Source organism: Bufo gargarizans, chromosome 2 (genome assembly GCF_014858855.1).
Source record: "Bufo gargarizans isolate SCDJY-AF-19 chromosome 2, ASM1485885v1, whole genome shotgun sequence".
Lineage (NCBI taxonomy): Eukaryota > Metazoa > Chordata > Amphibia > Anura > Bufonidae > Bufo > Bufo gargarizans.
The window spans coordinates 569,384,588-569,399,020 of NC_058081.1; the positions used below are offsets into that span (position 1 = coordinate 569,384,588).

The window sequence follows — 14,433 nt, forward strand, 5'->3', positions numbered from 1 at the left end:
CATAACAGTGCACAGATCCCTTTCCTCATAACAGTGCACAGACCCCCCTTCCCATAGCAGTGCCATACACAGACCCCCCCTCCTCCCCATAGCAGTGCTATACACAGATCCTCCCCCCTCCCCATAGCAGTGCTATACACAGACCCCCCTTCCCCCTAACAGCCCCGGCGCTTGCATCTTTATTTTACCTTTTTACAATGACGCTCCCGCTCCTGTAACAGCCAGGCAGAGCGGACGGCGGCGTAACGTCACTCAATCACGTGACGCGCCTGCTCCGCCCACTTCATGAATGAAGGAGGCGGAGCAGGCGCGTCACGTGATTGAGTGACGTTACGCCGCCGTCCGCTCTGCCTGGCTGTTACAGGAGCGGGAGCGTCATTGTAAAAAGGTAAAATAAAGATGCAGCGCCCGCCCGCCCGCCCGAATAGCAACGAATCGGCGATTATTCGATAACTGGATTCGTCGACAACGAATCCAGTTATCGAATATAATCGATTACATCGATTAATCGTTGCAGCCCTACAGCAGATCAACTTTTACAAACATATCGGCCATTCGTTGGCGACAGTCAAACTTGAGTCACAAAAAGTCGCCAAAGGTCTGCAGAAAAACTGTCCTTTTCGGCCATCCAAACTTTTTTCCATTTGTCCGTAGTCTCAAGCGGGAAAATTGAATGTATCCCTTCTAGGTCCTACACAAGGCACTGTCCGGCCTACACTATGGTGCACAATATCCTCCGACACCATAACATAGGCGCTGATTTCCCCTGCATTAGGACTAATTGTCACCGTCAACCTCACTGCAGGAAAAGCATGTGTCTACACTGCCACTTATTAAGCCATGGATGCTTGATTGGTGGGGGGGGGGGGGGGGGGGTGTCACACTGGCAGAGCCCTACACATGTGAATGTGGCTGTGCCAGGCAGCTCAGTGCCATTCAGGTCAATTAAAGGCACATTCACACAGAGCTCTGCCCACGGAAAAATCAAAAGGAGACGTGATCAAGCAGACCAAGACTAAGACTAAAGCCAATTACACCATTGTGCCATTTCTCACGATTCCACCATAAAGTACGATAGGCTTGCCTCCAACTGGCGAGCCTCAAGACATCTTGGCAGGAAAATTCAAGTCACCCATATACGGCTATGCCAGTTACTGCCAACGTCACTGAAACACGGCAGCAGTCCCGTGGAGGTGGATGGAGCAGAGCATTCAGAGGCCAGCTAAGCATGCATCGTACAATACCGGCCAACAAAGTTGTGGGCTTCATGCACGTTGTCATATCACGGATCCTGCTTTATGGCTAATCTGATCTGAACACTGCAGGGTTAAACACTCTAAGGTGATTATGAAGGATCAGTGAGTGACGGACACAGGACTGACCTCTTTAATGGAAGTTTTCTCCAGATTTGTCAGTTTGTACTGAGCTCTTCTACACAACCAATATTCTAGCCCGTGAGCCAACACGCCGCCTAGAGAAGAGAGGCCTTGGGGCCCGTGGCAACTAACCCAAGCTCTGGCCTCTGACCGGCTCCAACCTACCACAAGGTCACACAAGGGATAACGTTCAGGGCTCACATAGGGTACATTTCCGTCTGCACACGTATTAGTCAGTACTGTTCTGCACTGAGCTCTATGTAGCGCCTACCAAGAAATGCTAGGAGTTGTAGTTTTGCAACAGCTAGAAGGTTCAGCGCCAGAACATCTGATGGACTGATATGCAGGCTCCCAAATGTAATATATGCCGACAGGATTCAGACTGAACAGTATGGAGAACACTAAAGCATGGCTAGATTGTATTACTAGCCGCACATGTACCGGGAACATACATGCAGTTGTCAGCACTGCTGTCCGATAGTTTAGAATAATTAATCTTCACGCGCTGGTCCGCTGACCTGTATGCTGGCGCTGAAGGATCCCATCCATCGCTGGCCTCCATTCACTTGCACTGAGGATGGACTGTGCATTCGATACATCCCCTATAAGAAAGTGGGAGGCCGCTGATGGACGAGATCCTCCATCAGTGCTGACAGTTTAGCGGCGGTGCAGGGAGCGGGGTAAGTATATTTGCTGTGAGGGGCCCGGCATATGGGGGACATTTTTACAGTATTGGATAACCCCTTTAAAAAGGACATTTACCCTGCCTGCACCGATTTGACATTGTCAGCATGTGAAAGGATACCACCCCCCCCCAACTAGTAACATCCAGTTAATTTCTAGAAGTTATAACAGAAGAACAGAAAACTCCGTAACCGTTACTGCATGAAGAAGAGCATTACTAAGGCCGGTGATGATCCATCGTGCTGCAAACACAGCACTATCTGCATGGGCTTACACAGCAGAATGAGCACGCTGTCCATTCGAAAGGCTGCAACAAGCTCCCATTTCCATTCAGAATGTTTCTGGTACATGTTATGAGGTTCGGAAAACCCCTGCCACTTGTATTGTACTGTAAACTGCTGCAGTTTACACTGCGCCTGGACTTGGCCTATAACAGGACCCAACCCGCTCTGCTCCTCCAGCTCTACAACATGCTGCCTGCAGACTGCACGGCATTTACATGGTGACAGGCGCCCTTTAAATGGAGCAGTGTTGCAGTTCCCTGTACAACAAGTGGAAGCGCGGCTGTGCAGCGAAAAAGCTGAGGGGACGGCCATCCCTCGTTCTTGGGAAAGTTGTGCGTCCCAGACGCTGAACCTATCACAATGTTAACGTGGTTGTCCTGCCTTTCTGAACTGATGGCCTGTCCTCAGGATAGGCCGGGGTCTGGCACTCCATACACCCACCAATCAGTCGTTCTGGAGTTAGAGCGCCGTGAACACTGCAGCGCTGCTACGATAGACTTCAATGGGACGAGCGCTGTCCACTGCAATACTGACGGAGCTACACAGAACAGCTGATCGGCGGCGTGCACGGGGCCAGAAGCCCGCTGATAAAGCTACGGACAGCCTATCATGGGGATTTAAATTGGCTTATCCTAGTGAGATGCCATAGGACTATATGACGGTAATACTCCTTTAATACAATCAATTTAATACCACAAATGAAACCCTTCTGCCTGTCACAGGAGCGGTACGGATTCTCTCAGGGTCTGTTTAGGAAAAACTATTGATGGTTTTGCACGCAAGTTCAGTCAGTTTTGTCTGCGATTGCTTTTTGTGTGTGCGTTTTTTCCATCCAGATTGTATCCGTATCGCATGCATTTTACACACGTGTGAAGAAAACAATAGAACAACAACTCCGCTCCTAGTGACCATCAGTGAAAAAACCACATCGGCAGAATTTACCATGAGAGGGATATATTGCTCGAGTCTGCGTTGGAGCACTTTATGCCACATTCATCACATGTCTCATGTTACTTAGTACATTTGTCTCATTCTTAGGGTCCATTCACACGTCCGTTTTTTCTTTCCTGATCTGTTCCGTTTTTTGCGGAACAGATCTGGACCAGTTCTGTACCCATTCAATTTCAATGGGTCCTGAAACAAAATTGGACAGCACAATGTGTGCTGTCCGTTTCCGTTGTTCCGCATGTCCAAAAAAAATATAAAACTTGTCCTATTCTTTTCCGCAAAAATGGGATCCTGGTACAATACAAAGTCAATGGATACGCAAAAAACGGAAGACATTTGTATGTCTATACGTATGTCATCTGTTTTATGCGGATTCCGTTCCTGGAAATTAAATCCTGGAGGTAACCCATACACATAACTAGACTTTTATTCACTTTTTTTTTTCAATTTTTTTTCAGAGAAATCCAAACAACTTTATTTGCTTATTGAAATTTATACATGTTTCCGTTTTTTACGGATCCGCAAAAAACGGATGACATACGGAAACATTTTCAGGAACGGATCCGCAAAAAACGGACCAAAATTCGGGATATAGAAAAATACTGACGTGTGAATGTAGCCTTAAGGCTGTATTCACACGTCCGCAATGTGTTTTGCGGATACACGGATCCGCAAAACACGGAAAGCGGCAATGTGCTTTCCGCATTTTGCGGACCGCACATTGCCGACATAATAGAATATGCCTGTTCTTGTCCGCAATTGCGGACAAGAATAGGACATGTTCTATTTTTTTGCGGAAACGGAAGCACGGATGCGGAAGTGCGGATCCGCAAATGTGGATGCGGACAGCACATTCCGTCCCCATAGAGAATGAATGGGTCCGCACCCTTTCCGCAAAATTGCGGAAAGGATGCGGACCCATTTTGCGGACGTGTGAATGGAGCCTTAACCGACCACTTGTCTAGTCTTCTCCGCCCTGCTACTGGAGTCAGATTGCAACCTTTTTTTTGCGTCTGAGTGATAAATCTGAAGTGAAGCTCATTAACATACCTGACCACGCCCACTTGTCTACTCATTTTAAAACTGGAGTGTAGTGACGCAAAATAGTTCTGAGCGGGTGCAAAAGGTCATAAAAAGGCCCATTTTGCGACGTTTGGAAGAGAGAATTCTGGAGTGAAGGTATGATAAATCTGCCCCATTGTATCCAGATGCCCCATTCTTCTACCGAGCCAGGACTGCGTGAAAAACACACACTATAAAACATGCTGTGATTTTTTTCCTGAATGCAGAGATGATCGCTGATAAACAACGCTCCTGGGCACAGACCACTGAAGGGAATGGGTCCGGATTCAGTCTGGATGCTGCTGTGTGATGCTCGCCGCAGCAATTGTTGTGCGCCTACAACCTGAGGATAGGTCATGAATATATTTAAAGTGGAGTACCCCTTTAGGCTCCATTCACACATCCGCAATTGTGCGGAACTGGTGGGAACCCATTCATTCTCTATGGGGACGGAATGAATGCAGAGAGCACACTATGTGCTCTCCGCATCTGTATTTCCGGACCGCGCCGCCAATCTTCCGGTCCGCGGCTCAGGAAAAAAAATAGAACATGTCCTATTCTTGTCCGCAATTGCAGACAAGAATAGGCAGTTCTATGGGGGTGCCGGCCGGGTGTATTGCGGATCCGCAATACACTACGGACGTGTGAATGGACCCTTACCTGTGGTTTTGCAGGTTGCATTCTCAGCCTCTTTAATGCCAGTCTCTGGTCACCCTACTGCCTGGCAATGTCAGGGTGGTGCAGGGTGACCCTCTCTAAGCATGGCTGTCAGGCTGTGACATCACAACACGGCGGCCTGACTGATGACAATGCCCATTCTCCTGCAAGGTATGAGAAGAGTTTTTCTATAGCTATAATGGAGATAAAATCCTGAACCATAAAGCACAGACTGGAGACCGAAACCTTGTGACATTCAGCTATGTAGGTCCGTCCTGGCCTCACTAGCACGTGTCAGCCAGTGAAGGCCGGAGCTCTCAGGACTCCGGTGACAGCTCCTTCCTGGTGTCACCGAGCACTCTCCAACCAACTGCAGAGATAAGACAGTGAGTAAGCTGCCAGGATGTGCCACATCTGTGCAGACAGAGGCTCTACCGGGGCCGCCTCATCTTCATAACTCATCATATCAGGAAAGTCCACGGACATTAAGGGTATGGCCCAACGGAGCATCTCCCCCACTGGTGGTGGGTGTAGCTTGGATGCATGCAGCCAGAAACACGGTCAGGTCGGACCCTTAACCCCTTCCAGACTCTGCCATTTTTCACCTTCCTGACAAGAGATACATTTTCCAAATCTGATGCGTCACTTTATGTGGTAACATCTTCGAAATGTTCTTTACTTATCCAGACGATTTCTCGTGACGCATTGTACTTCACACTAGTCAGGGGTACATTTGAGTCGACATGTTTTAAACTTTCTTCACAACTTCACAGAAAATTGAAAAAACTCCCTATTTTGTGAATGTATATTCCTCTGCTATTAGGACAGATAATAGTCATTACAGGGAAGGCCACCTCTACTACGCTTTCTAGGAAAATGCTATGGGTCTGCTCTGCTCCTAAGCTACGTGGCATCACTCGGCCTTCTCAAACACCTGATCGGCACAGGACCTGGGTGCCAGACCGCCACCGACCCAGAGGATAGGTCAGTTAGAAAACCTCAGAAACCCCCTTTAGGGACCAATTCAGATTTGAAGTGACTTTGCGAGGCGTATATAACAAAAAACACCCATAAAAGACCCCATTTTAGAAACTACACCCTCAAGGAATCAATGGCTTGATGATGGAGAAAAAAGGGCAATTTTTTTTTTTTACTTTTAGAAAACACTACTGCTTGTTATTTTTGTCCCACTAGGGGACGTTAACTTCTAGGGGGTCTGTATTGTACTGCATTGGAACGGTCAGTATTAGGGCCTCCATGGGTCGGACAGCACAGGAAGGTCATCCATGCGCCCAGGCCACAAATTACAGAACCCGTCCTATTCTTCTCTGTTCTGCAGACAAAAATAGGCCTATTACAGTGGGACCAGTGCAAATTGTGGGATGCACTTAGCGGCATCCATATTCTGCGGATCGCAAACTGGACGTGGTTGTGTGCAGGTGGCCTTCCCTGTGGGCTGGGGCTCGTAGACCTCTGTAGCTGGCAGGCACTGAGGCTTTACAACTTCCTCAGCATTGACCGAGGCATCTAAGGGGTAATGTGACGGCATCCGAGTCTTTAGTGTCAGGAACAGGCAGGCCCCTGCCGCCAATCGAGAGACCGCAGGTCAGGAAGTCACTTCCCGATGTGCGTACATGTACAGCGAGGGTCAGAAAGGGGTTAAGAACATTTCTACTTTAGAAAGCCTATTTTCACCATTTTTGTACACATGAGTTATTTCAGTCAGAAGATTGGAAAGGGGATAACTGAAGCTGGTGGATGATAAGACAGCACATGTCCCCCTCTGAACGGAGTGCCGGTGAAGCACGCTCACTGCCGGAGATGGGAGAGCGCAGCACTCACCTATCAGCAGACCCATGTAACACAGTACCCCATCAATCCAGCAGGGTGCACTGTTCAGGACAGAGCACAGAGTAGCTCTCAGTCTTGTAGTAAAAGGGAGCCGTTGGAGTCTTTCACCAAACTAAACTGCTGACAGCACATGGCAGTAAGTGTTGGTTTTCCCTGCAGCGCCACCACAGGGTAAATGAAGCATTACACTGTGCCTATTCATATCAGTGGATTGTCTGTATAAAGGGAGCAGTGGAGAGCAGTGCAAACTCATTTTGTGGAGCTTTTATTATCAGGAGCAGTGTGAATATGAATTCTGATGACAGATTCTGCTCCAGCAAGTGCCGAGGAGGCGGAGCTTCACTGTGACTCTGCTCTGAGTGACAGATGTGGTGGCTGGAGCTCGCCCCTGCCCACAGACAATCCACTGATATGAATGGGCACAGCGAAATGCTGGTGTCGCTGCAGGGAAAGTCAACACCGCCGCGTTTCCTCACAGGCGGCGGACAATTACTGGGGGTCCCGTAGGGAAGACATTTAATGCCAACAGGCCCTTTTCACAAGAAGGGCCATACTCTGACATACAAAGGGACTGCTTTGGGGACTGTGGGCATGGCGCCCGTTACTTATACGTGGAGCTCTCGCAGGTAACACTGACAGCTCCTCTACAAGCTTCATATGGACCCCAGCAACCTACCTTCTGAGATCCCTCTCATCATGAAGACTGGCAGGGATGGAGAGATACCGGAGGGCAGCCTTACATCTGTCACCAGACATCACTGAGGTGTCCACCACCTGTCACCCTAAAAGCCATCAGGACAGAACCTCTACAAGGCGGTCCTATCCTGAGGGGAGCCACAAGGGAGTAATTGCCTCAGAAGATGCGGGTGACGAGGGGCACAGACTGCGGGGGCAGCAAGTCTCCTACTGACCAAATCCTGCCCCCAGCGGGCACACAGCCCATCTCTGGCCTGCAGTAGGTAGGTACCTCCAGTCAGCAGTAGGTACACAGCCTGTCAGCGGTAGGTAGGTACCTCCGGTCAGCAGTAGGTAGGTACACAGCCTGTCAGCGGTAGGTACCTCCAGTCAGCAGTAGGTAGGCACACAGCCTGTCAGCGGTAGGTACCTCCAGTCAGCAGTAGGTAGGCACACAGCCTGTCAGCAGTAAGTACCTCTGGTCAGCAGTAGGTAGGCACACAGCCTGTCAGCGGTAGGTAGGTACCTCCGGTCAGCAGTAGGTAGGCACACAGCCTGTCAGCGGTAGGTGGGTACCTCTGGTCAGCAGGAGGTAAGTACACACAGCCTGTCAGCGGTAGGTACCTCTGGTCAGCAGTAGGCAAGTACACACAGCCTGTCAGCGGTAGGTACCTCTGGTCAGCAGTAGGCAAGTACACACACAGTCAGCAGTAGGTAAGTACACAGCCTGTGAGCGGTAGGTACCTCTGGTCAGCAGTAGGTAAGTACACACACAGTCAGCGGGAGGTAGGTATCTCCGGTCAGCAGTAGGTAGGTACACAAACAGTCAGCAGTAGGTACCTCCGGTCAGCAGTAGGTAGGTACACAAACAGTCAGCAGTAGGTACCTCCGGTCAGCAGTAGGTAGGTACACAAACAGTCAGCAGTAGGTACCTCCGGTCAGCAGTAGGTAGGTACACAAACAGTCAGCAGTAGGTACCTCCGGTCAGCAGTAGGTAGGTACACAAACAGTCAGCAGTAGGTACCTCCGGTCAGCAGTAGGTAGGTACACAAACAGTCAGCAGTAGGTACCTCCGGTCAGCAGTAGGTAGGTACACAAACAGTCAGCAGTAGGTACCTCCGGTCAGCAGTAGGTAGGCACACAGCTTGTCAGCACTAAGTACCTCTGGTCAGCAGTAGGTAAGTACACACACAGTCAGCGGGAGGTAGGTATCTCCGGTCAGCAGTAGGTAAGTACACAGCCTCTGAGCGGTAGGTACCTCTGGTCAGCAGTAGGTAGGCACACAGCCTGTCAGCGGTAGGTACCTCCGGTCAGCAGTAGGTAGGTACCTCCGGTCAGCCTCTCACCTGGTGCAGGGCGCTGATGCCGTCCGTGTTGGTGCTGTCAATGATCTCCTTCCCGGCCTCCCCCCTCAGCATCTCCCCCGCCTCCAGTAGGTCTCCTCCGGCACAGGCTGCCAGGAACTCGGCCGCCCGCTCGAACCGCACAGTGCGGCCATCCCCTTCTCCCCGGGAGCCCGGCTCCCCGTCATCCTCGTCTTTCCCGTCGCCAGTCCTCCTCCTGCGCCGCTGCCACCGGGGCTCGGCCGCCTCCTGGTTGGTACAGGAGCGGGCCCACTGCCGGAGCTGCTCCTTCCGCCTCTCTTTAGCCTGCGCAGCGGCGGCAGCTCCTTCCGCCATGTTTTGTTTATGTCGCTCCCTAATGCCGCCGCCGCCTGAACCCCCCCTTCTTCTCCTCCGCCCTTAACGCCTCAGATTCCTGCCGCCAGACTGCTGCTCTGCGTGATGACGTCACCAGGCTGCGCCCGCACGGCGCAAAGGGAGTTGTAGTTCCGTTTAGGACACTTGTGGTCCTGTCTAATTTACGTTCGAAATACAGAATTTTTATGGATAACCCAGAAACAGCTTTCTAGTGCAGTAAGGAGTGTTATCCTGGGGACGGGCAAGCTGTATTACTGCGGCTGCGCATTAAAGCAGGGCGCTGGTGCTCCAAATACAGTGCGAGCACAGCGACACCTGTGGGACGCGGCGGGTACTGCATTACATATAACTGGGTTAGGTCTCTCACACGCTTTTGTGGCGTTTTTAAATCCGTATAGGGAAGCCTGTGTGAAAAATGCCTAAAAAGAAAACGCCGTAGCATGCTGTGTTCTGAAAAACACCACACACCAATGCCCTGTAATTATAGCTAGTGGGCTTGCCGTGGTGTCAGGTTGCCTGCCGCGATAAATCACACTTCAGTTGGGTTTACACGCTGTGGCCCCAATTTTGGATAACAGCAGTAAAAACCGCACCAAGACATTGGGGGTTATAGTCTCCCTGCGCCAGTTGGTGTAAAAAAAAAAGTTGCACAGGCCTGTTTTACGACGTTTTACAGGTCCACGCGGCTAAATGTAGGTGCATGCAGTGTTTTTATGCCACGCTAGACTCTGGGGAGTGGCGGGGCCGTGCGGGGCATCATTCACTAACATTTATGCCAGTTTCCTGGTGTAAATGACGATTGAAATCCACTCCAGTCAGGGCATCCTCCGGCAGCGCAGGGAGAAGAGAAACGACCCCCAATGTGTACACCCAGCGCAGTTACAATTCACGCCGTGTATAATGCACGGATACTCTGGAGGATATTTCTGTAGAAAAATCACAGTGTAAAATACTTCATGTCACAACCAGACAGCTGAGAAGCTCTGACAGAAGCCTTTCAGAAACTCCTCCTTGAGTTTTCTTTGTTGTGGTGTTCAGTTCCTCATCTCGTTAGCCTCTCTCAGCTGTCATGTAGTTGGACTGATTGCATCCCTTTAAATTCCGCCCCATAATGCATTACTGGGCGGCTTATACTTCTTCCTGGAGTGTGTGTGCATGCTGATCCTATTTCCCAGTCTGCTACTAAGTTAAGTGCTGTACATTTATCTGTTATTTTCTGTTTGCTGGATCCCAGGTGACCCTGACTCCCTCCGTGTCTGGTGTAGGGAGCCGGTGGTCGTGTCCCCTCACTATTGTAGGGTGTTCAGGTGTTATATAGTCGAGGTACGTGGATATGCAACCATCCACCTTTGGGATTTTTGCATAGGCTGAGCAGCCAGGGAAAGTCTCAGGTCTTGTGCAGGGGTCTCCCTTTTGGTTCCTTAGCTTTGGATCCAGTGAGTCATATATGCATGTTGCATTGTCTTGTTTCCTGTACACCGTCCGTGACATTATAAGCCGCCAAAACCGTCTCAAGCATGGATCCGGTTTCACTTTTGGCTGAACGCTTCCAGGGTCTTTCATTGGAGGTAGCTGATCTCTGTAAGACTTTTTCTCATCTTCAAGTGACCGGTTCAGCTGGCGTTCATGGAGTTTGTTCTGAGCCTAAGATCTCGCTCCCGGATATGTTCTCCGGGGGTAGTGAGAATTTTGTGCGTTTTAGAGAGGCTTGCAAACTCCATTTTCGCCTTCTTCCCCATTCCTCTGGTGATGAGGAACGGAGGGTGGGGATCATTATATCGCTGCTCAGGGGTAACGCTCAGTCCTGGGCCTTTTCGCTGCCGGAGGGGGCACGTCTATTATGCCAGGGTAAACAATCCGCAGAGATATACTGCTCAGAATTTCGGAGATGGGCAGCTGATACTGGTTGGAATGATGCTGCACTCCGAAGTCAATTTTGCCATGGTCTTTCAGAGGGATTGAAAGATGCATTTGCCTTTCATGAGAGGCCTATTTCCTTGGACTCTGCTATGTCTCAGGCCGTTCGTATTGACAGGCGTCTTAGAGAGAGAGGAGAGATATCTCCTTCCTGTCATACTCAGTCCCGGGACAGTGCAGCGGTCTCATTCTGTGCGCAGGGGTTTCGGTCGCTGTCAGCCCCTTCTGAGCAGGAGCCCATGCAGCTGGGGTTGATTGCTTCTCACAATTGAAGATTCAGCCCGCATGGGAGGGTTTGTTTTTGTTGTGGAGGTATAAATCATTTGGCAAATGTTTGTCCCTCTAGGAGATTCAGGCAGTTTTCTGGGAGTAATAAAGAAACAAAGAGGAAAAAATCTTTTAAAAATGTTCCGTCTGTTACTATTGGCAGGGTTGAGGTGGAAATTGAAGGTTTTCCGTTTGCTTGTAGTTCCCGTTTTGTCCTGTCTGCTAGGGTGGCGCTATAGAGCAAGAGCATTTTTTGTGAGATTTTTGTGGATAGTGGAGCAGCTGTCAATGTCATTAATAATCAATTTGCAATAACTCATGGTTTCCAGGTATGCACTTTGGGAAAAGATATTCCTGTTTTTGCTATTGATTCCGCTCCACTTTCTCAGAAATCATTAAAGGGCATAGTTCACAATATCCGTTTAATTGTGAGTGATGCTCATGTTGAGGATGTGTCATGTTTCGTCCTTAGCGGTTTGCCTACTCCTCTAGTGTTGGGGCTACCCTAGCTCACTAAACATAACCCCACCATTGATTGGCAAGCGAGGCAAATAAATGTTTGGAGTGACTTTTGCTGAGAGAATTGCCTTACGACATCTGTTTCTGAGGTTTCTACTAAGACTGTACCATCTTTTCTCTCTGAATTTTCGGATGTCTTCTCTGAGAGTGGAGTTCAGGATTTGCCCCCGCACAGGGAGTACGATTGCCCTATTAATCTCACCCCAGGCGCCAAGCTGCCTAAATCTCGTTTATACAATCTTTCCCAACCTGAGAGGATCGCTATGCGTGCTTATATCTCTGAGAGTCTGAGAAAAGGACACATACGACCCTCGAAGTCACCTGTTGCCGCTGGTTTTTTCTTTGTTAAGAAAAAAGATGGTTCTTTAAGACCTTGTCTGGATTTCAGGGAGCTGAACAGTATCACTATTCGTGACCCTTATCCGCTTCCTCTGATCCCGGACCTGTTTAACCAGGTTGTTGGGGCTAAAGTCTTTTCCAAATTAGATCTAAGAGGGGCATACAACCTGGTCAGGGTCAGAGAAGGAGACGAATGGAAGACGGCCTTCAATACCCCTGAGGGCCATTTTGAGAATTTGGTTATGCCTTTTGGTTTGATGAATGCCCCAGCTGTTTTTCAGCATTTCGTGAACAGCATTTTTTATTATTTGATGGGAAAATTTGTATCAGTGTATTTGGATGACATTTAGATTTTTTTCTCCTGATTTCAAAACTCATAAGGAACATTTACGTCAGGTCTTGCTCATCCTGCGGGAGAATAAATTATATGCGAAACTGGAAAAATGTGTGTTTGCGGTTCCAGAAATTCAATTTCTGGGGTTTCTTCTCTCCGCTTCTGGTTTTCGCATGGACCCCGAGAAGGTCCGCGCTGTGCTTGAGTGGGAGCTTCCTGAGAATCAGAAGGCGCTGATGCATTTTTTGGGCTTTGCCAATTATTACAGGAAGTTTATTTTGAATTATTCCTCTATTGTTAAACCACTCACTGATATGACCAGAAAGGGGGTAGATTTTTCTTCTTGGTCAGTAGAGGCGCATAAGGCTTTTTCTAATATCAAGGAGAGTTTTGCTTCCGCTCCCATCTTGGTGCAACCTGATATTTCTTTACCCTTCATAGTTGAGGTTGATGCTTCTGAGGTGGGTGTGGGGGCGGTCTTGTCTCAGGGTTCCTCTCCTGCCAAATGGCGACCATGTGCCTTTTTCTCGAAAAAACTCTCCTCCACAGAGAGAAATTACGATGTGGGAGATAGGGAATTGTTGGCCATCAAGTTGGCTTTTGAGGAATGGCGCCATTGGCTAGAGGGAGCCAGACACCCTATTACCGTATTTACTGACCATAAAAATCTGGCCTACTTGGAGTCAGCCAAGCGTCTGAACCCGAGACAGGCCAGATGGTCTTTGTTCTTTTCTAGGTTTAATTTTGCTGTCACGTTCCGCCCCGGGGTTAAGAATGTGAAGGCAGATGCCCTGTCACGTTGTTTTCCGGGAGGCGGGAATTTTGAAGACCCGGGTCCCATTTTGGCCGAAGGTGTGGTGTCTCTGCTCTTTTTTCTGAATTGGAGGCAGAGGTGCAGGCAGCCCAGTCAGAGGCTCCTGATCTTTGTCCTCCTGGGAGGTTGTTTGTGCCTCTCGCTTTAAGACACAAGATTTTTAAGGAACACCACGATACAGTCCTTGCTGGGCACCCGGGGGCAAGAGCCACAGTGGATCTCATCGCTCGGAGATTCTGGTGGCCTGCGCTTCGTAAGTCGGTTGAGGATTTTGTGGCAGCCTGCGAGACTTGCGCTCGTGCCAAAGTCCCTCATTCACGGCCATCAGGTCCTCTCCTTCCCTTACCCATTCCTTCCCGTCCTTGGACACATCTGTCCATGGACTTCATAACGGACCTGCCTCGTTCCTCGGGGAAGACTGTGATTCTGGTGTTGGTGGACCATTTTAGCAAAATGGTGCATTTCATCCCTTTTCCTGGTTTGCCCAATGCTAAGACGCTGGCGCAGGCATTTATTGATCACATTGTCAAATTGCACGGTATTCCTTCAGACATAGTCTCTGATAGGGGCACGCAGTTTGTTTCCAGATTCTGGAAGGCTTTCTGTTCTCGCTTGGGGGTTCGGTTGTCATTCTCTTCTGCTTTTCACCCGCAGTCGAATGGCCAGACAGAGCGCGTCAATCAGAATCTGGAGACATATCTGCGCTGTTTTGTGGTGGAGAATCAGGAGGATTGGTGTTCTTTTTTGTCCCTTGCTGAGTTTGCTTTAAATAACCGTCGTCAGGAGTCCTCTGATAAGTCACCATTTTTTTGTGCATATGGGTTTCATCTGCAGTTTGGGACTTTCTCGGGCGAGGGGTCTTCTGGTTTTCCTGATGAGGACAGATTCTCCTCGTCTTTGTCATCTATTTGGCAAAAGATTCAGGATAATCTAAAGAGCATGAGTGAGAGATATAAGCGTGTGGCAGATAAGAGACGTGTGCTTGGTCCGGACCTGAATGTTGGTG

At 49.4% G+C, this 14,433-nt stretch overlaps 1 protein-coding gene and 1 pseudogene across 5 annotated transcripts in view; one reads left to right on the forward strand and one right to left on the reverse strand.

Annotated features, from left to right (window-relative positions):
* Nucleotides 1-9,438, reverse strand: part of PPP1R12C (protein phosphatase 1 regulatory subunit 12C) — a 104,009-nt gene extending 94,571 nt beyond the window's left edge. For 2 of the 5 annotated variants that reach the window (XM_044281702.1, XM_044281701.1), the window contains exon 1: nt 8,884-9,438. In XM_044281702.1, coding sequence (XP_044137637.1) covers nt 8,884-9,216 — 333 coding nt within the window. In that variant the 5' untranslated portion in view covers nt 9,217-9,438. The remainder of the gene's footprint in view (nt 1-8,883) is intronic. The other 3 variants (XM_044281700.1, XM_044281704.1, XM_044281703.1) reach the window with 3 other exon arrangements.
* LOC122926156 overlaps nt 1-14,433 on the forward strand; it is a 354,925-nt pseudogene that overhangs the window by 151,679 nt on the left and 188,813 nt on the right.